The sequence below is a fragment of the Erythrolamprus reginae genome, chromosome 2, assembly GCF_031021105.1.
Source record: "Erythrolamprus reginae isolate rEryReg1 chromosome 2, rEryReg1.hap1, whole genome shotgun sequence".
Taxonomy (NCBI): Eukaryota; Metazoa; Chordata; class Lepidosauria; order Squamata; family Dipsadidae; genus Erythrolamprus; species Erythrolamprus reginae.
This window is the reverse complement of record NC_091951.1, coordinates 270,197,393-270,220,702: the sequence shown is the minus strand read 5'-3', so window position 1 is coordinate 270,220,702 and position 23,310 is coordinate 270,197,393. Positions and strand designations below refer to the sequence as shown.

At 39.8% G+C, this 23,310-nt stretch overlaps 1 protein-coding gene across 4 annotated transcripts in view; it reads right to left on the bottom strand.

The window, feature by feature from the left end:
* Positions 1–23,310, bottom strand: part of GLIS3 (GLIS family zinc finger 3) — a 195,460-nt gene that overhangs the window by 15,590 nt on the left and 156,560 nt on the right. For all 4 annotated transcript variants that reach the window (XM_070742593.1, XM_070742595.1, XM_070742594.1 and 1 more), the window contains one exon: positions 11,869–12,016. In XM_070742593.1, coding sequence (XP_070598694.1) covers positions 11,869–12,016 — 148 coding nt within the window. The remainder of the gene's footprint in view (positions 1–11,868; positions 12,017–23,310) is intronic.

Genomic DNA, 23,310 nt, shown 5'->3' with positions numbered 1-23,310 from the left:
CACCACCAACAATGCTGCTACCCTTCAAAAAATTCTTCACCATGTGTTCTACCGGCAGGGGAATCCCAGCAGCGCAAAAACGGGTGCTTCGTTGGCAATGGAAGTCCAGAGGTGGGGTTTCCCAGTGAAGGGAGCCTCAGTGAAATCACACCATCGCAAAAACATGGAAGTCCGGAGGTGGGGTTTCGAGGACTTCGGTGTTTTTGCGATGCTGCAATTTCACTGATGCTCCCTTCGCTGGGAAACCCCACCTCCGGACTTCCGTTGCCAGCGAAGCGCTCGTTTTTGCGATGCTGGGATTCCCCTGCTGGGATTCTCCTGCAGCATCACAAAAACACAGAAGTCCAGAGGTGGGGTTTCCCATGGAGGGGAGCCTCAGGGGAATCCCAGCAGCGCAAAAATGGGTGCTTCAGCTGGTAAAATGGGTGAATATTGGGCTCGCACGCATTAATCGCTTTTCCATTGATTCCTATAGGAAACATCGTTTCGTCTTACAAACTTTTCACCTTATAAACCTCGTCCCGGAACCAATTAAGTTTATAAGACAAGGTATCACTGTACCTTATTCCACCAGACTTGAAATACTGGGATTAGACCATTTACAACTATGTCACCTCCAATCTGATCTAAATGTAGTTCATAAAATCATATACCAAAATGTCCTTCTTGTTAATGACTACTTCACCTTCAACCACAGCAATACACGAGAACGTAATTGATTCACGCTAAATGTAAACCGCTCCAAACTTGACAGCAGAAAATACGACTTCAGCAACAGGATGATCAATACCTGGAATGTATTACCTGACTCTGTGGTTTCTTCCCCAAACCCCCAAAATTTTAACCTTAGACTGTCTACAGTCGACTCTTCCTGTTTCTAAGGGGTCTGTAAGGGGCGCGCATAAGCGCACCACTATGCCTACTATCCCTGTCCTATTGTCCTCTTTTATCATTACTTTTTAAACATGTTAGGTTTATACAAACTACTACTACCCTATATATCAGGGGTAAGCAAAGTTGGCTCTTCTATGACATGTGGACTTCAATTCCCAGAATTCTTGAACTAGCGTGATTGGCTCAAGAATTCTGGGAGTTGAAGTCCACAAGTCATAACAGAGGCAACTTTGCCTACCCCTGCTATACATGTTTGCAAATATAAATAAAAAATTCTCCCAGGATCACAGTGTTCTTATATATTAGTGTAACAGAGAATGGAAACTAGGACCTTTCATTCTATTTAATAAAGGAAATTTTATTGTATAAGGTGTGTGTTTAAAATGGTTGGATATCCAAATATTACATGGGGGGGGAGGAATTGATTGGCCCCATGGGAAAATGCTGAGAAGGAAGAGAAAGTCACACCATTTTCTGTAAAGTAGAGCACAAGGGGAAATGGAGGCTGTGAAGCTTTCCGTATAAACCAATGTTGATTTTGCAAACCTGGCCGAGATGAGTGAAATCCTCAGGAAAAACTCATATATTTCTTCACTGCCAAGAGTAAAGAAATGTCATGGTTTTGATCTTCACCTAGCTTTAGAATAAACATTTTGTCTTCCAGTGCTTCGAAAAAAAGAAGCTAAGATCTGAATTAGCTTGTAAAATTCACAACCATACATCCACTTTAACTGCATTCATACAATCATTTGTTAGCTTTGAGGGATCAGGATACTGCTGTTCCCACAAAGATTGCTTTGCCTAAACTTCTAGAACTTCTATTTAGTCTAATAGTTGATTATTTTCTTTAAAGTAGCTTTGCTTTTTTTATTGTTGCAAAATTTACTTGTGTTCGTGAAGAATAGCTGTAACTGCCACCCAGTAACAGACAAAACAAGATCTTCTAGAAACTATTGTGCAGTTATATCTTTTGATCTAAGAAAGCCTTCCAACTGATTGTAGCACATTTTGTATTGCCAGAGAGTTCTCCTTTCTTACAGACTTTAGTGGGGTTATTTTAATGATTTATGAATTGCTTCATGAATTCCTGGGTTACTCCAGTTGGTGACTATAGCATTTACTTATATTGCCTCTCACAAAAGAGATGCTTGGCCTTATTTCAACCAAGATCTAAGTGCTCCCGAGGGAAGAGCAAATTAAACTTCGCATATACAACAATCAATACAAGCCTTTAACCTCTAAGAAATCGCCACCTGAAATTGTTTCTTTGCCCTACAGTACAGTATATTTTAAAGTACAATTTGCTATTTTAAATGAAGCTGTTCTGACTTCAAAGGATGAAGTCAACTCATATATTGTTCATTTTTTTCATCGCCCAGAGCTTGGCTATGTAGTTGGCAATACCATTACTTTTTTAATTCTTTACACTTTGGTGGCATGAAATAAGCTGGTTGGGTAGTCTCCTAGTTAATCACTATAGGTGGTTTAGAATTGACTGAGATTATTAGCCTATACTTTAGTTTTAAGATACCTACAAAAAGTATAAAAACAACTGAATGGATGGCAATATATGCTCAAGCTATTAACAAGATTACGTCATTTACCCTTTTGTTAATATTACTCAAATTAATTCTGCCAAATCACTCCCAACAATCTGCATAATGGATCCCCCCACCCATTTTATATCATCAAATAAAGACTTTTGCCCCTTAAAGTGTCGCAGAATTTTACTATAATGTAGAAACAGCCAAGGATAGGACTGCTACATGTTTTTAAACCTCACTTAATTGTTTTCAAGACAATAGCACCTGATTATATTATTCTGATTATTTGAAAAAAGTAGAGGCGAGGTTAGTTCACACTAGCTTCTAACTGAACACAGAACAATAAAGTTCAGAAATTTACCAGTTTGAGAAATCCTTTGTCAGAATTTTCACAAGCTTGGCACCGATTTGACTTATTTTCTTCCTCCCTCCTCTTCCTCAGTACATATGTCTTTAGCACTAAAGGTATTTATTCGCAACAAAATGATACGATTGTGTAATTGTAGTATTAGAGAATAATCTCTCTATTGTGAGGAAGACTTGAGCTTATTAGTTTTACGTATTGCCCACAAGATCATATGCTGCAACGTCCTACCGGTCAATGACTACTTCAGCTTCAACCACAACAACACAAGAGCACGTAACAGATTCAAACTTAATATTAACCGCTCCAAACTTAACTGTAAAAAATATGACTTTAACAATTGAGTTGTCGAAGCGTGGAACTCATTACCAGACTCAGTAGTGTCAACCCCTAACCCCCAACATTTCCCCCTTAGACTATCCACGATTGACCTCTCCAGATTCCTAAGAGGTCATTAAGGGGCGTGCATAAGTGCACCGGTGTGCCTTTCGTCCCCTGTCCAATTGTCTTTCCTTTATCTCATATATCATATATATTTTCTTCCTTTCATATATATCTTCTCCTCTATTTTTACATATTATCTTTATATATATATTACTTCATGTCTATTCTCTTCCATATGTATTGTGTATTGGACAAATGAATAAATAAAAAATAAATAAATTATTACTGGAGAGCAGATAACAATTGTTTTCCTTACAGCATCCATCCACTTCAATTCTATTTGACAGCACTTTCCTCTCCCCAACCCCCAAACGACTCCCTAAAAATCAGAAGGGCTATACTCATTCATTCAAAAGGTGTCAAAAGGAGCAGGTATTTATTGCTCAAACCCAGAAATTAAAAAAGAGAGTCTTTTTCATTTTGTTTGTTACCCTCATGATGTGGCATGTGTGACTGTGTGTGTTTGCTTTTGTGCTATGGCAGAAAACTTCAGAATTCTCCCTTTTTGTTTCAACTTCTCCTATTCTTCAAAATTGTTTCTCTTTTCCCAGAAGCCCTCCATTTTGTTAGGCATTTTGGGCAACTATAGTAGCGCAAAAATGACTCTGCTGTGTGTTTTCAAGGCTGAATCTCATGATTTCGATTATTGCAACGCGCTCTACATGGGGCTACCCCTGAACAGAGTTTGGAGACTACAGCTGGCCCAAAATGCAGCCATACGAGCTGTTGTGGGTACACCCACACTACACCAATTATCCGCAGACTGCATTGGCTTCTGATTGGTCTCTGGGCACAATTCAAGGTGTTGAATTGAAGCCCTACATGGCTTAGGTCCAGACTATCTTTGGGACCACTTTCTGTAGTGAACAAAAAAGCTCTACAGAGAATTATTAAAACTGCCCAGAACATCATTGGGCTCCAGTTACCCGCCCTGGATGACATCTTCACATCTCGCTGTTCTAGGAAGGTGCATACCATTCTCAAAGACTCTTCTCATCCTGCTTACAATCTTTTTGAACTGTTGCCTTCTGGCAGAAGATACAGAACAACTAGAACTCAGACCACACGTTTCCTGAATAGTTTTTATCCCAGAGCTGTACTCGCACTTAATAACGAACTAAAGGGTCACAATCGGTGAACTGTTGGACAACATTACTCAGTTTGTCATGTGGATGGTTGAGTTGTTCAGGGTGGGGAATTTGTAGTGGGTGGGACATTTTATTCTATTTTTTATTCTAATTCTTTATTCTATTTTTAAATTTACCTATTCTGATTTTATGTATGGTGGGACTGGTCTCTGGGTGTCATACGACTTTCATTGCCAATGACAATTCGTTGTTTTGACAATGACAATAAATGTATTTATTATTTATTATTTATTATTCTACCACATAGCTCCAGCGACCGATAAGGGCCCACAGAGTTGGTCTTCTCTGGGTCCCGTCAGCTAAACAATGTCGGCTGGCGGGCCTGTGAGGGAGGGTGTTAAATACTCTGTTTATGCCTGAGGTAACTGTTACCAGGGAAAAAATGCTAATAGCCAGCGCCTGATTGGTTAAGGCGCTGACAGCTTGTTTTGGCGGGAGGAAAAATAGTATAAATACAGCCGGTTTTCCATTGCCCAGCTGAGACGCGTTCCAGCTGATTGTCACTTGCAAAAAGAGCTTAAATAAAGAACCGTCTCGTAGCTGTGTCTCAAGACTCTTCACCTGGCGACGAGAGAAGAACGAACCTACGCCTGCTGAAATGGAATCCCTGGCCGTCGGGAGAGCGCCGGAATACTTCGATCCGGAAAAATCTACTTGGGACGCCTACCTCGCGAAATTCGATGTTTTCCTCGAGGCTGCCGGCATGAGAGACGCGATCGACGATCGGAAGAGAGCGATCTTCTTGAATTACTGTGGAGCAGAGATGTTCGACCTCGCGCAGACACTCACCGACCCGGCACCAGCGAATTCGGTTTCCTGGGAGGCTTTGAAAACGAAGCTTTCGGCTCACTTCAAGCCAACAAAGCCGGCGATCGTCTACAGGCACCAATTCTCCAGAATGGGCCAGACTGAATCTGAGAGCATCAACCAATATGCTACGCGCTTGAGAACCGTGCTGTCAAAATGCCGCTTCGAGAACCCGGAAGCACGCCTAATAGATGCCCTTATCTTTGGCATGCGGAATGCAACCGTCAGAAACAAGCTCCTTACTGAGGAAGAACCTTCCCTACAACAAGTCATCAAACTCGCTCAGACAGCAGAAGTGGCTGAGTCTGCAGCAAAAGAGCTGAAACAGAACGACAAGCAAGAAGTCGTAGCCCACATCTCTTCCCCGAATCAACCGGCCGACTCTCCGAATTCAATCAAATCGTCTACCAGCTCTGAAAACGACTGCTGCTTTATCCGACAAGCTTTTCCTCGACCTTTCAAGCAAGCACAACAATCTCTTCCGTGTTCTGGCTGCCGTGGCAACCATTCCCGTCACCGTTGCCCATTCCGAGATTCAAACTGCCACCGTTGTGGTCGCCGAGGGCACATCGCTGAGGCTTGCCGAGCCTCCCTACCGGAGGAAGCCTTCTCAACTCCTCGAGCTCCACGCTTCCAAAATCAACCGCGCGAAAACAAGGGGTTCAAAACTTCTAGTCGCTACAATTACTCCAACTCTAACCGCAACTACTTAGGAGGTAACAGGGGAATTTCCATTAACAACACTGTAACTGCTAACAAATCTAAAATTAACATTTTCTTACTTTTAAATTCTCAACCTTGCCAGATGGAACTAGACACTGGCTCTAGCTATAGTATTATGCCTTGGTCTAAGGTCAAAATGTATATGCCTCATGTTAACATATCTGATTTATTGTATTCTAATGTACTTATTAAGGATTTTCAAGGGAAAATTATACCTGTTTTAGGCATGTTACCTGTTCCAATTGTACACAAAAAATTCGCAGCTACCCTACCTTTATTAGTAGTGTCTGGGCCCACCCACTCACTTTTAGGGTTAGACTGGATGTCTCCCCTTGGAATAGAGATATCTGGCATTCATAAAATATCTAATACTATGGTTCCAGATTTTGTCAAGGAATTTCCTGACGTTTTTAGTCCTGCTTTAGGGTCTTATAAAGGTTCCCCAATTTCTTTCTCCATTGATCCTAGTGTTCCTCCTATCCGACTAAAACCTCGTAGGGTTCCTTTGCCTTTGCTTCCTAAACTTGATGCAGAACTTGATCAGCTCATCCATCAGGGAATTTTGGTCCCTGTAGACCAAGCTCCATGGGAAACCCCTATTGTAACTCCTCTTAAGCAGGATGGCTCCCTGCGAGTCTGTGCAGACTATAAGTCCACTCTGAATAAAGCATTAAAACATCACCCCTACCCAATCCCGGTAGTGCAGCATTTACTCCATTCCCTTGGGGAGGGTAACCTATTTGCAAAGATTGACCTCGCGCAAGCTTACCAGCAGCTTCCCGTAGACGAACCTACCTCTTTAGCCCAGACTATTGTTACCCATAGGGGACCTTTCAGATGCACCCGCTTACAGTTCGGTGTCAGTGTGGCACCGGGAATTTTTCAGAGTTTTATGGAGCGTTTATTGATAGGAATTAAGGGAACCTTGCCTTATTTTGATGATATTCTTATTTCAGGTAGGGATCAGGCCCAGCTAAACTCAAGAATACGGGAGGTGTTAACTAGGCTACAAGACAAGGGCCTTAAGGTTAAACCTGGGAAGTGTGTTTGGGGTACAAAGTGTGTCCAATTTTTGGGATATAATATAGATGGCGAAGGAATCCATCCTACAGGCGATAAAATCAAGGCAATACAAGAGGCCCCAGAGCCAAAAAACAAGACAGAACTGCAGGCTTTCTTAGGCCTCCTTAACTTCTACTCTGTTTTTTTAAAGCAGAAGGCCACAGCGGCAGAACCACTACACCGTCTATTGCAGAAAGAAGTCCCATGGAGTTGGGGGAACAGTGAGAGTAAAGCCTTTTCTCAAATAAAAAACCTTTTAACTTCTAAGAGTGTAGTGGTACAATACAGTACTTCGCTTCCCCTACGCCTTACCTGTGACGCTTCACCTTATGGGGTGGGTAGTGTTTTGGCTCATGTGCTGCCTAATGGCACTGAGGCCCCTATAGCATTTTTCTCTAAAACTCTGTCAAGCGCAGAAAGGAACTATAGTCAACTTGACAGGGAAGCTCTGGCATTGGTAGCAGGTGTTAAAAAGTTCCATCATTATATTTTTGGTAGACATTTTGATTTGATTACAGATCATAAACCGTTATTAGGACTCCTAGCCCCAGACAAACCAACTCCACCATTCATGTCCCCACGATTGATAAGATGGGCCATTTTTTTATCTGCCTATGATTATACCTTAACTCACAGGGGAGGAACTAGCATTAACCATGCGGATGGCCTTAGCAGATGTCCTCTTTCTGAGTTAGTACAAGACCCTGCCCCCTCTGCAGATGTATTGCTCATTGAGCTAGAGGATAAACCCCTGACTACTGCCACGGAGGTGGCAGAACATACCAAACAAGACCCTATCCTCATGAAAATAGTAAATTGTGTGCTACGGGGGTGGGATGCCGAGTGTAATGGGCCAGATATTGTGGAATTCAAAAACAAAAGGTTGGAATTATCAATTGTTAAAGGTTGTTTATTATGGGGTGACCGGGTCATCATTCCCAAAACTTTAAGACAAAAAGTGTTAAAAATGCTGCATGTTGGACATCCGGGTATTGTAAGAATGAAGGGTTTGGCAAGGGGCCATTTTTGGTGGCCAGGACTGGATTCTGAAATTGAGAGATGGGTGGCAAGGTGTGACCCCTGTCAGGAGTCTAGGCCAAGGCTCCCTAAAACCACTCCAATGGATTGGGACCAACCAAAAGGGCCTTGGTCCCGAATTCATATAGATTTTGCTGGCCCCATTCAAACTAAGTATTTCCTAGTAGTGGTTGATGCATTGTCAAAATGGGTTGAGATTATTGTTCTACCAAACATTACTACATGTGCTACCATAAGAGCTCTACGCCATTTGTTTGCCACACATGGCTGCCCAGATGTAATAGTTTCTGACAATGGGCCCCAGCTGACCTCCAGGCAATTTGAAATGTTCCTGGACCAATTAGGGATCAGGCATGCGCTCATATCTCCATTTTCCCCGTGGGCTAATGGATTGGCTGAACGGTATGTGCGTGTTGCCAAGGAGGCTTTAAGAAGGGCTGGCCCAGGAGAGGTGCAAGAGCACTTAGATGAATTCCTATTGGCTCAACATATAACCCCAAATGCCATAAGCCATAGAAGCCCTGCTGAAATCCTCATGGGCAGAAAACTCAGGTCTACTTTGGATAGATTGCACCCCATGTTCTGTACAACTAATGCTATGCCTGTTGATTCCGAGAGACATATGTTTATTGGACAATGTGTATTTGCTAAGAATTTTGACAAAGGCCTTAATTGGCTCAAAGGGACTGTACTGCAGCAAAAAGCTCCAAAGACTTTTGAAATATTGTTGCATGATGGCCGAGTTTGGACTAGGCACATCGACCATCTGCGTAAATGCCCTGAATCCGAACTGAATAGGGCTGCAGGAATTCCGGCAGGAGACAACGCAACACCAGCCGAAATCGAATTGGAAATGGACTCACCACTTCGTTGCAGCTCGCCCAGCCCATCGACCTTCCCTTCGACAGCCGAGAACGATGTGGTGCCCACTTGTGCTGTTCCAGAAATTGGAGCGCAGCTAGGCCCACTGGAGGTTCCCGAAGGAACCAACGATCCAACATCCTTCCTCGCCAACAGCGGAGATCCAAATGAACTGCGCAGGTCAGCCAGGACAATACAAAGACCGCAGCGATTGGCTGACTATGTCACATGGCTCTCTGTGTAATTGTATTTTTTTTATCTGAAAAGGGAGGGGTGTTAAATACTCTGTTTATGCCTGAGGTAACTGTTACCAGGGAAAAAATGCTAATAGCCAGCGCCTGATTGGTTAAGGCGCTGACAGCTTGTTTTGGCGGGAGGAAAAATAGTATAAATACAGCCGGTTTTCCATTGCCCAGCTGAGACGCGTTCCAGCTGATTGTCACTTGCAAAAAGAGCTTAAATAAAGAACCGTCTCGTAGCTGTGTCTCAAGACTCTTCAGAGGGCCTTCTCTGTGGCTGCTCCAACTCTTTGAAACCAGCTACCTCCTGAGATCTGGACTGCCCCTACCCCACTGGCCTTCCAGAAAGCTGTAAAGACCTGGCTGTTCCGGCAGGCTTGAGCCGTTGATCTGATGGTTGCGCCATTGGGATCTGGGCATTAATGACATGTCTGGTTTTAAGCTGTTTTAATTGGTTTTAATTGTTGGTTTTTAAATTGGGTTAGATTGTTTTTAAAGGGTTTTAATGTTCCACCGTATGTTTTGTTCTTTGGTTGTGAGCTGCCCTTGGGAGTTGGGCGGTATACAAATCCAAATGATAAACAAACAAACAAACAAACAAACATTATCTTCTATGTTTGCTTCTGATTCTGTTACAAAAGGAATTAATCTTCTGTGCCTATCCAAGTGGAACAAGCATAGAAAGCCCACCACCAGCAGCAGCACCACCTTAAAAAGACTTCCGTCTCTCTTTCTTGAAGCTTGTCCACATGAAACATGATGTTTTTGAAACTCAATTTTATGTGATATAAAAGATATATTATTGGATTTTTCTCATATGTTTCTTTTCAGTGAAAAACGGTGGCACAAGAGAATAAGAGTTTAAATCTTTTCCCAACACCACTCACTAATTAAACATTTATGGCTGGCTGCTATTCTATGACAGAATAAACAATTAAAATTGTTTCCCAACTCTGCGACAACCAACAAGTTTGGAAAGAAAAAATGGTCAGAATAAAAGGCACCAGAGGGAAAAGGCTTAATGCATCTTTAGTAGTTGGTAGATTTTCTTAAGCATATTGCTTTCCACTGTTTATTTCTTTTACATTTTGGATATACTGAATATTATTTGATGTAGCAATCAAAACAGCATTATAATTTTTGCTGTTTGAACCATTTATCAGTTTGCACTTAGTGGAGGACTAGGTTGATTTAAAATAAAGTTTTAACTCTCTTCCTGGTGTCACATGATAAGAGAAATAGCAATGCAATCACGATATCTAGGACTTTTTGCATTTGTGCAAGTTACATTATGAAATTTAGTTCAGTGTAAATCTGAAAAGATGTTAAATTTTAGCTTGATTTTTAGTTGATCTTGTCTTCTGTATAAAATTTGAAATATTTCCCCCCAGACTTGTAAATCATAACAGCTCTTGTAATACATTCCTTTTGTAGAGTGAGTTTTCCCTTCTTATTTTCTATTACAAACATACAGTGATACCTCATCTTACAAACGCCTCGTCGTACAAACTTTTCGAGATACAAACCCGGGGTTTAAGATTTTTTTGCCTCTTCTTACAAACTATTTTCACCTTACAAACCCACCGCTGCCGCTGGGATGCTCTGCCTCCGGACTTCCGTTGCCAGCGAAGCACCCATTTTTGCACTGCTGGGATTCCCCTAAGGCTCCCCTCCATGGGAAACCCCACCTCTGGACTTCCATGTTTTTGTGATGCTGCAGGGGAATCCCAGCAGGGGAGTCCCAGCAGCACAAAAACGGGCGCTTCGCTGGCAAAGGAAGTCCAGAGGTGGGATTTCCCAGCGAAGGGAGCCTCAGTGAAATCGCAGCATTGCAAAAACACAGAGGTCCGTAGGTGGGGTTTCCCAAGGAGGGGAGCCTCAGGGCAATCCCAGCAGCAAAAAAATGGGTGCTTCGGCTGGCAAAAGGGGTGAATTTTGGGCTTGTACACATTAATCGCTTTTCCATTGATTTTTATGGAAAACATTGTTTCGTCTTACAAACTTTTCACCTTAAGAACCTTGTCCCGGAACCAATTAAGTTTGTAAGACAAGGTATCACTGTATATTGTAAATATTTGAACACAGGATAGCTACATGTAACATGTAAACCACTGAACACTGTATTAGAGACTAGAAAATGCTGCAGAGACCCATCCTGTGGACTCACATTGCAAAAAGTCTTTTCTCTCTCATCCTTGAGAAGCAGAAGCTACTGGTTGGTTTTAGAATAGAACAGAATAGAATTCTTTATTGGCCAAGTGTGATTGGACACACAAGGAATTTGTCTTGGTGCATATGCTTTCAGTGTACATAAAAGAAAAAGATACACCTGTCAAGAATCATGATGTACCACACTTAATGATTATAGGAGTCAAATAAGCAATGAGGAAACAATGTTAATAAAAATCTTAAGGATACAAGCAACAAGTTAAATGGAAGAATTTTATTTTATAAAATAATTCCTTTAGTACCAACAGTCAGTTACTAATGAAAATTATTTTGGAATATGTAATACAGACAATATTTCTTACAATATTTTTCTTGTAAGAAATATTTGATACCTGAGCATTTCTTGCCTTTGAATTTCACTAGAAAATGGGCTACACACTCTTCAAGTAGACTTCAATTGTTTTCTATCTTTGAAACCTTGAGATGATAATCCTTAGGCAATTTATTCTATTCAAAATGCTCAGATGCAAGAAGTGGGAGGGGGAGGGAGGGGGTGCTAGGGAAAATGGCCTCACCTCTCTGTCCCTGGATCCGCTGTTGATGGGTTGTGAGGGCTCTCGTGAATACTGGGCCTTGGTGAAGAGAGGCTCACAGCGTGCGACGGTGTTTCATTGCCCACAGCAGTTCCACTTTGGTTTGAATGAGTGCTGGAGAATATGGTAGCTGTAACCGTACAAAGGCACTCACAGTTAGTATGAAAGGCACCTTTGGATTTGTCATTCAATGGTGCATGATTTTGATTTTCAAAAGTATATCCCATAAATATAATGAGATTCCTTTACCTACAGTTACATGTATGCAGAGGCTAGAGAACTATCTTCATGGGATACTTTTATCTGGATTCCATTTTTTAAAAAGTCTTTAATATAATTTTTAAAAAGGAAAACAAAAATAATAAATATGAAAATAAAAGAAAAAAGCACATTATAGCTAGATGAAATACAATTATACGAGTCACGGTGGCACAGTGTTTAGAGTGCAATATTGCAGGCTACTTCTGCTGCCAGGGCCATTTCAAGGCAGTTAATTTATTCATAGCCGACAACTATATTCTGTATGTATCACATATGGCTATGAATAAATTAACTGCCTTGAAATGGCCCTGGGTTGGGCCTAGAGGCAAAAAGGAGCTGTGACGTTCCTTCAATATACCAGGATGATCTGACATAAAAAACATATAGCCCCTCCCTGGTACATAGCTGAAGGGATCAGGTCTAGTGGCTCAGCTGTTAATTCTCTGCCTTACAAGGCAGAAGCTGCCGGATCAAATCCCAGTAAAGGGTGTGGCTAGCTGATGAGGCCAGAACAAGGCCGAAATGGTGCCATCCTAGTCTCCCTTAATTTTTAAAAAAATTCAGCAAAAAACATGTAATACATACAGAATATAGTTGTCGGCTATGAATAAATTAACTGCCTTGAAATGACCCTGGGTTGGGATTAGAGGCAAAAAGGAGCTGTGACGTTCCTTCAATACACCAGGGTGATATGACATAAAAAACATATATATATATGTATGAATGTATGTATGTATGTATGTATGTATGTATGTATTTATACATATGTAAATAGTAGCAGAACTAAATTTTTAAACAATCATGTCATCCAGTACTTTTATTGTTCAATAAGAGCCAATTTAAAAGCCAAGAAAGTAACATTTCATCAATGCAATATCTTTAAAAAAATTTTTTTGCTACATTTCATTCACGGAGGCACTTCAAATTTTGGGGATTTAGTTTTATAATATATTACTATATTTAAATCTTTAAGAGAAAATATCCCTGAAAAACATTTCTCCATAACAATCCTTGGAGGTTCCTCATCTTGCTCAACTGCTTAAGGAAAACTCAGGGTTCAGGATGTTTTCCTTAATTAATGGGCTTGAAGTTGATTGAGTTCCTCTTGCCATACAGCCATTTGATATGCTTGCCCTTTTTGAAAGCTAACCCTAACCCCAAAAGATCAAAATATCCATTCATTAAGTTCTTTAATTTCCTTCTGCACAGACTTAATTTTATATCTGCGATTATCAGTTTTAAGGATATACAGCACTTATATTACATATAATGAGTAGCTGAAATTATGATACTTGGCTCAATTCCACATAAAAATTTGGAGCTGGAAAAAGTTCAGTTAGAGCAATATCACCAGAAAAACAGTAATTGAATGTAGGGGGGGGGGGGCTTTCCCCTTTCAAGCAGTAGTTACAATATTTCCTCATTGGAGGATATACCAGAATATAGGTAAAAGTTAATTCCCGTGTTACAAGTTATATCTTCTCCACAAAAGTCTGAACTTTGTAGTCAAAGAAGATACAAGTTATTATGCTTACCAATTAGTCTTCTACAATCATGTACAGTTTTAAACTCATAAAAATCAATGGGAATTAACTGAAAGTAACATCCTTCGATCTTGGCTGAAATTCCCACTTTAATTTGGATTCTAGTCTTAAGTAGGACTTAGTGATTAGAGTAGATTTATTAGATTTGTATGCCGCCCCTCTACGGAGACTCGGAGCGGCTCACAACAGCAAAACACAGTACAAATCCAATGATTAAAAAAACAGTTAAAACCCTTAATATAAAAAACAGTCATACATCCCAGACAAACCATACATATTTCCCCATGCCTGATGGCAAAAGTGGGTTTTAAGGAGTTTGCAAAAGGCAAGGAGGGTGGGGGCAGTCCTGATATCCGGGGAGAGTTGATTCCAGAGGGTTGGGGCCACCACAGAGAAGGCTCTTCCCCTGGGTCCCGCCAGATGGCATTGTTTCATCGACGGGACCCAGAGAAGGCAGACTCTGTGGGACCTAACCGGTCGCAGAAGGCGATGATGATGATGATGATGATGATGATGATGATGATGATTATTATTATTATTATTATTAATTGGATTTGTATGCCGCCCCTCTCCGCAGACTCGGAGGTATTCTGGTCCAATGTCATGAAGGGCTTTATAGGTCATAACCAACACTTTGAATTGTGACCAGAAATTGTGGCATGAAATGCTACCTAGGATTCCATAATTCAAGTTCATAATTTTACCATTATGCATTCTCTAAAACTATTAAAGAAGCAAATATTGGAAGGATGCTATTAAAGTGCCGATTTCCGCCTAATGACAACCCCCCATACAATGGCAGAACTAGGAAAAAACTTAGTTTTATCTACAAATTAACATATTTGTAAATGAGTTGTCACATCATAACAGAAATCCAGTGGCATAATTTGAACAGCTGCTTAAATCATAAAATTATACAGTCATAATGCTAAAGTTTTATAAATTTGGTTGAAGAAATGTATTGACAGAAGAGTTATATGTTAAAATGAAATATGGAGTTCATGTTTGGCAGAATTAAAACTTGGATTAAAACTCATTAGTTTTAAGGGGTAAAGTTTATATACGGTAATCTAATAAAGAGATGTCAGTATCAAAGTGCACAAATGCATCCAACTACTAATCTCAAACAAAAGGCATAAAAACTCAAGATAAATACACAAAACAATCCTTGTTTCCCATTTTAGTCCTCCTTCTAGGTTTTCTCTAGTTCACAGTTTTCATACACCTCATCTTGGTCCTTATATCCTCTTGGTAGTCACAAACCTAGCCTCATTCCTCCGTCAGCCTAAGAAGTAAGGAAAATGTCTTTCCCTGGTCCCCAGTTCTCTTTAAAATCTCCCTCAGTTTCTGTGAGTCCTCTTTGCAATAATTAAATAAAAATTGTTCAAGTGAGTCCTTCAAGAATGAGAAAGGCACTATGATATTAATTCTCAGGATAACAAATTCCTGGAAACTGATATTACAAACCACTATGAAAACATAAGATAAACTTTGATTTCCCCTTATATCCATTGCTTATTAAATATTACTAACACAACAAGTCATTTTGACTGGTGGAAAATTGTGATCACTACTGTCACTTGAACAACACAATGTTGTAATCAAACACTTCAGCAAGGAGTGGTTAAAAGAACAATGAAGAATAATAGTAAGGGACATGCTGACAACGTTAATATGAAGGAAGGAAATGGTTTTTCTTTATGTTTGCCCATAAAGACATGGAAAATTTTTCTTTTGTCACTGGAATGTGACTGGTGCCAGTTAGTTCATCATATCAAATCATATCAAAACAACGGAGACTGTTTTGATATGATTTGGCATGAAATAATTGCTGCCACTATTTTGGTAAAGAGATACGTTTTGTATACTTAATCTAGCTAGTTTTACTATGTCATGACAAAGGACCATAAATTGATGCACTGAAGTGCTGGAACAAGCCAAAAGTTCATTGAGAGTCCAACACTGCGTTTGCAATAACAGCCAGCTAAAAAGTATGAAGTCAACATTCCTCCTTTGTAATTTATCTCCTAGCAACAAGCATTATAGGCAAGCTGATGCTGAACTGGGGATGCGGGTTGCCTGATTTTGTCACCATTACTAATATTAATTAATAAGGAGCTCTGGGACACATTTTTGCTTTGTGCATTCTGTTGCACCAGCCTCCTGAATAGTTTATTTCACTCTAGAAAAAAATAGCCTGCTATGTTTTGATTTTCTTTTATCTATCCTACCAGCCTATCAGCATTTCATGTCTCCTGTGCATACTTTCTTAATGGTTTATTTCTAAAAGAACCTTCATAGTTTTAGAGTTCCCCGAGGCTGCAGATACAGTACTGTTATTAGGGTGGGGGTTATGTACAGTTTATTTTGACCCCCCCTCCCAAATTAGACCCCCACTGGGTTAGATGAAAACCTCCACCAGAAAATTCCCTAAGAAGTGAAAAGAAATGCCCATGGGAAAATACCCCCAGTCTTTCCCACTGTCCATTGCTGACTGCTGGTAACGCTTATTGCAGCAGAAGCCTTGTCTCCATTCATAAGATACATTGTTTCAATGACAAATTAAGGTGGAGATACAATGCAACCGCTGACCTCAAAAGCTGGAGAAAGGCAATACAGTGTTCCCTCGATTTTCGCGGGTTCGAACTTCGCGAAACGGCTATACCACGGTTTTTCAAAAATATTAATTAAAAAATACTTTGCGTTTTTTCCCCGTATACCACAGTTTTTCCTGCCCGATGACATCATATGTCATCACCAAACTTTCATCCGCCTTTAATAAATATTTTTTTAAATAAACTTTAATAAATAAACATGGTGAGTAATAATCTTAATGGTTGCTAAGGGGATGGGAAATTGTAATTTAGGAGTTTAAAGTGTTAAGGGAAGGCTTGTGACACTGTTCATAGCCAAAAATAGTGTATTTACTTCCGCATCTCTACTTCGCGGAAATTCGATTTTCGCGGGCGGTCTCGGAACGCATCCCCTGCAAAAATCGAGGGAACACTGTAAACTCAAAATGCTGGGACTGCTCAAAGCGGGTAGGATCGGAGGCAGGAGATTGATCGCAGAAAGCAAACCAGATTAAAAGGCATGAGAATGCAACACTGATGCCCAAAGTTCCTAAATCAAAAGAGGACAATGACCTATGCACCACAGGAAAACCTTTACTGATATGGAAGATAACTAGGAAGGTATTTCCCTTTGTTCCTCGATCATAAAATCATAGATCACATTCACATTTCCTTCACAAACATAGCACAAAGGCCTCAAAATCTTATTAAAATCTTGCTGATGTATCAGTGAATCGCCAGCTGCCCCAAAAACGAACTCCTATTATTGTTTTTGGAATAAAAAGAGAGCAGCTCACCTTGCATCTTGATTTTATGTGGTCTTTTCCCGGCTCAGAAAAAAATAAAAGAACCAGGGAAATTCTCCCAACAGTTATAATGTTTAAATATTTAAGGAATGATACTGCTGCTTCAACTTCAGAAAAAGAGAGGTAAAGGCTGAACTGTGAACTGTGTGAAGAAATATACTGTTTTATCTAGTCTTCATTTATTTCCAATTTCCTTTTAGATGTGACTAAGTTCCTTATTTATTTATTTATTTATTTATTTATTTATTCATTCATTCATTCATTCATTCATTCATTCATTCATTCATTCATTCATTCATTCATTGGATTTCTATGCCGCCCCTCTCCGAGGACTCGGGATAGCTCACAACATATAAAATATACAATACATAATGTACAGATGAGATTGAAAGAGTAATATGGGCAGAAGAGGTTTAACAAGACTTTCCCCCCTTGGTGGATGAGAGGGGTATTCTGATTTACAAGGGAAAGAAATATACCCTGGGTGTGAATAGAACAGGTCCCACAGAGTTGGCCTTCTCTGGGTTCTGTTGACTAAACAGTGCCATTTGGCGGGACCCACGGGAACAGCCTTCTCTGTGGCCGCCCCGGCCCTCTGGAATCAACTCCCCCCGGAGATTCGAATTGCCCCCACTCTTCCTGCCTTCCGCAAGATGTTGAAGACCTGTCTATGTTGCCAGGCATGGGGGGACTATCTCTCCCCCCCCTTTTTTTCTGACTGTAATACATGAGAATGGTGTGATTGTGCAGTAACGATTGTTTTTAATAGTTATGGGTTTTAAACTTAGCTTTTCATCTAATATTGGATTTGTATTCTGTATATTGTATTATTGTTGTTGTGAGCCGCCCCGAGTCTTCAGAGAGGGGCGGCATACAAATTTAATAAGCAATAATTAATTAATAATAATGATGATGATGATGATGATGATGATGCTGTGGCACAGATGATCCACTGGAACTTATGCCGGAACTACCATTTACCAGTGGCAAAGAACTGGTGGGATCATAAGCCTGAAAAAGTGGTCGAAAATGAGCAAGCAAAACTACTGTGGGACTTCCGACTTCAGACTGACCGAATTCTGAAGCATAACACACCAGACATTGTGATCGTGGAGAAAAAGAAAGTATGGATCATCGACATCGCAATCCCAGGAGACAGCAGAATTGAGGAGAAGCAGCTAGAGATATTAGTGAAATATGAAGATCTAAAAATCGAGCTGCAACGACTCTGGCATAAGCCCGTGAAAGTGGTCCCAGTGGTACTTGGCACGCTGGGCGCAGTACCAAAGGATCTCAGCGGACATTTGAAAACCATCGGAAGTGACAAAATCTCCATCTGTCAATTGCAAAAGGCCGCTTTACTGGGCAAACATAATTCGCCGCTACATCACGCAGTCCTAGGTGCTTGGGAAGCGCCCAACGGGTGATGAAATACGAAATCCAGCATAGTGATCTCGTTTGCTGTGTTGTACTGACATAATAATAATAATTTACTACAGGTGTAAATGCCACTTTTGAAGTACAAGAAAGAGAGAGCCTGTACCTGAAAGAGAAGGAAAGAGAAAGAGGGAAATGAATCTGAAATTTCTCCCTCCATTTTTCCTGCCTACTGCATAAATACATGTGAGCATACGTACACACAGAGCTATTGAATGAAAACAAGTTTATTTTTGGGAACTGAAGATACCATGTCTTTATCTCTAAGTGTACATCCACATGTCTACACATGGTGTGTAGGTGTACATGCATATTTGTGAATGTAGATTAGAAAAAGAGAGAAGAGAGACAGAAAAATAATTGCGATAAATATTTAGTAAAAATTATGCAGTCCTTTTGTAATAACTCACATTGGGATGCTTCTCAACTCATACATAATTTGTTAGGGGGGAAAAGCTTTTCTATAAGAGGCTTCATATTTATATATTCCAGAAGAAAAAGAAAAAAATACATTGAGGTGATGGATAATGTTATTGGACTTACAATTAAGAGATGAGAGATAGCATTCTTAAACAGTTGCCAAATTAGTGCTTAAGAACACTTTTCCTCTAAGAACAGAAAGTACTCTGTAATTTAAATATATTTTTCCAAATATAGAATTCCCATCTTTTCTCATCTTAATTACTGGTAATGTTGAAATTCATTGTGCTAAGTATATTATTTGTATACAGTTTTTCAGATTAAAAAATCCCCACACTTCTTCTCTCTTTAACTACATCTATCTATATTTTATAAGCCAAATGTAAAAGTACTATAAAGGTTTCTCTTTCATGTCTGAGGAATTGTAAAACAAATGGAACTATCATTTGAACAGTACTGTTCAAACTGACAGCTACTGAAGTTTAGGAGTGCAAAGGCATATTTTTAGGTATCACTGAATAAATGAAAATTATTTTTTAACATTTTGGAATGCGTTCACTAAATTGAACAGCTTCACAACACTGCAACTAAATATACCAATGTGCTCAGAGATACAGTGATACTTTGTCTTACAAACGTAATTGGTTCCGGGACGAGGTTCTTAAGGTGAAAAGTTTGTAAGACGAAACAATGTTTCCCATAGGAATCAATGGAAAAGCGATTAATGCGTGCAAGCCCAAAATTCACCCCTTTTGCCAGCAGAAGCGCCCATTTTTGCACTGCTGGGATTCCCCTGAGGCTCCCCTCCATGGGAAACCCCACCTCCGGACTTCTGTGTTTTTGCGATGCTGCAGGGGAATCCCAGCATCGCAAAAACGAGCGCTTCTCTGGCAATGGAAGTCCGGAGGTGGGGTTTCCCAGCGAAGGGAGCATCAATGAAATCACAGCATCGCAAAAACACCAAAGTCCTCGAAACCCCACCTCCGGACTTCCGTTGCCAGTGAAGCGCAGCATCACAAAAACACGGAAGTCAGGAGGTGGGTTTTCCCATGGAGGGGAGCCTCAGGGAAATCGCAGCAGTGCAAAAACGGGCGCTTCCCTGGCAACAGAAGTCTGGAGGTGGGGCATCCCATCGGCGGCAGTGGGTTTGTAAGGTGAAAATAGTTTGTAAGAAGAGGCAAAAAAATCTTAAACCCCGGGTTTGTATCTTGAAATGTTTGTATGACGAGGCGTTTGTAAGACGAGATATCACTGTATATCTCTTTTCATATTCCTTGGCCTATTTGATTATTTACGTATGTTGTGGCTGCTGTTATGAATGGGAAGCTATCTTGTTGCAAAGTAATTGATGTCATCTTTGGCATCCTCTATTTCTTTAAATACTTCTGGGCATCAAAGGGTTTTTTTAGAAAATGAAAAGGATGGGAGCATTTTCTGGGAAAGAGGACTGAAAGGGTAGTAGGACAAAATACTGGCTTTGCAACTAATTGGGTCCCTCATGGCAACCATTTTCTGCCCACCTTGAAAATGGTGGATATATTTAAGGCCTAAATTAAATTGCTTTTTCATAATTTGAGTTTCACATTTTCAGCTTTTAAAATAATTGTGCTATTCTCTCTTATGTAGAGCGCATAGTACACCTATGTGGAGTGAAGACTTAGAAGAGTCCCTTCTCCTATTAACTAGAAAAGGAAAGGAGCAATTTGGACCAAAATTTAAAATAAAATAAAATAAAATACTTAAACATATTTTTGTCCTCATTTTTGTCATAGCTAGCTACATATTAAAGATTCATATTTATGGATATGATCTTCCTAGTGATTTTGATGGTGCTAATTCTCATTGGGTAACTCTTAACACTGCTTACTTTTACTTACATGTTCCCTCGATTTTCATAGGTTCGAACATCGCGAACAGCCTATACTACGGTTTTTCAAAAAATATTAATTAAAAAATACTTCGCGGTTTCCCCCCCTATACCACGGCTTTTCCAATCCGATGACATCATATGTCATCGCCAAACTAATAATTTTCGCAAATAAGTAACAAAAAAAAATAATTATTGTTAATAAATAATTATGTTTATAAATATCAGGCTCACTAAGTGCCTTATTCAATGGTGAGTACCAGTAATAATGGTGAGTAAATGGTTGTTAAGGGAATGGGAAATGGTAATTTAGGGGTTTAAAGTGTTAAGGGAAGGCTTGTGATACTGTCCATAGCCAAAAATGTTGTATTTACTTCCGCATCTCTACTTCGCGGAAATTCGACTTTTGCGGGCGGTCTCGGAACCCATCCCCCACGGAAATCGAGGGAACACTGTATTTACTTTGACATAAAGCCAATGAAAAGAACTTATTTCTGACCCGATGTGTGTAGATCTGCTTACATAAAAACTTCATAGACTGATTAATTCAATATCTTTTTAAAATTCCATGATTAAAATGTGTGATACTACTTATCTTACAATTAAAGGATTTCGCCCGCCGCCATTAGAGTAAGCAGTTAATGAAGGGAAAATGTGTTCTGCTTATATTGTGGAAAGAAAAGATTTAAGATATCCTGTCATACATAAATGGATGAAGGTGGTGCGGTGGATATTGCCTATCTGGACTTCAGCAAAGCCTTTGATGCAGTTCCACATAAAGAGCTGATAGATAAATTAGTGAAGATTGGACTTAATCCCTGGATAGTTCAGTGGATTTGCAGCTGGCTGAAGCGTAGACATCAGAGAGTTATTGTTAATGGCGAGTATTCTGAGCAGAGACAGGTTACAAGCGGTGTGCCACAAGGGTCTGTTCTGGGTCCTATTCTTTTTAATATGTTTGTGAGTGACATAGGGGAAGGTTTGGTAGGGAAGGTTTGCCTATTTGCCGATGACTCTAAAGTGTGCAATAGGGTTGATATTCCTGGAGGCATTTGTAATATGGTAAATGATTAAGCGTTACTAGATAAATGGTCAAAGCAATGTAAACTGCAGTTTAATGTTTCCAAATGTAAAATAATGCACTTGGGGAAAAGAAATCCTCAATCTGAGTATTGTATTGGCAGTTCTGTGTTAGCAAAAACTTCAGAAGAGAAGGATTTAGGGATAGTAATTTCTGACAATCTCAAAATGGGTGAGCAGTGTGGTCGGGCGGTAGGAAAAGCAAGTAGGATGCTTGGCTGCACAGCTAGAGGTATAACAAGCAGGAAGAGGGAGATTGTGATCCCACTATATAGAGCGCTGGTGAGACCACATTTGGAATACTGTGTTCAGTTCTGGAGACCTCACCTACAAAAAGATATTGAGAAAAATGAATGGGTCCAAAGACGGGCTACAAGAATGGTGGAAGGTCTTAAGCATAAAACGTATCAGGAAAGACTTAATGAACTCAATCTGTATAGTCTGGAGGACAGAAGGGAAAGGGGGAGACATGATCGAAACATTTAAATATCTCAAAGGGTTAAATAAGGTTCAGGAGGGAAGTCTTTTTAATAGGAAAGTGAACCAAAGACACAATCTGAAGTTAGTTGGGGAAAGATCAAAAGCAACATGAGAAAATATTATTTTACTGAAAGAGTAGTAGATGCTTGGAACAAACTTCCAGCAGACGTGGTCGGTAAATCCAGTAACTGAATTTAAAAATGCCTGGGATAAACATATATCCATCCTAAGATAAAATACAGGAAATAGTATAAGGGCAGACTAGATGGACCATGAGGTCTTTTTCTGCCGTCAGTCTTCTATGTTTCTCTGTTTCTATAAATGCAAATCATGGCAGTCATCTCTATTTCATTTTTAAGCAGACAAAAGAAAAAATAATAATGGGAAACTGTTTCTGAATTAGGAAAGAGGCAGTTCTTTGGCAGGGGAAAGATCTGGTGCTAAGATCTTCACTTTTACCGAACAGATTTTAATTATTATTATTATTATTATTATTATTATTATTATTATTATTATTATTATTTAGATTTGTATGCTGCCCCTCTCCATAGATTCGGACTTAATCCATAGCTCACATTTATTGGCTCTTAATCACAAAAGCAATAAGAGTTCCAATACGTTCATCTGTCTCTCTTAATCAATTGTTCCAGTTGCCAATCACTAAAAATATCTGAAAGCAAATTTAAATGGCATCAGCAAGCCAATAAAACTGTTATGACCTCTTGGAAAGACTGATGGAACTACATTGTGAATTTCACTCTTTTTTGGGCTTCTGCCATAAACCAGCCTCTTGGAATATTGCTGATGCTTTTCCTTCTCAAAAATTAACTCTGAAAATAACTGCAAGACCTATAGAATAAAATTAATCACAAACGTTATAACAGGTTTTGTAATTAAAAGTAAGTGAGAGATGTCTTATTACGAGTTCGCCTGATCTTTTAATACTAATTATCTAT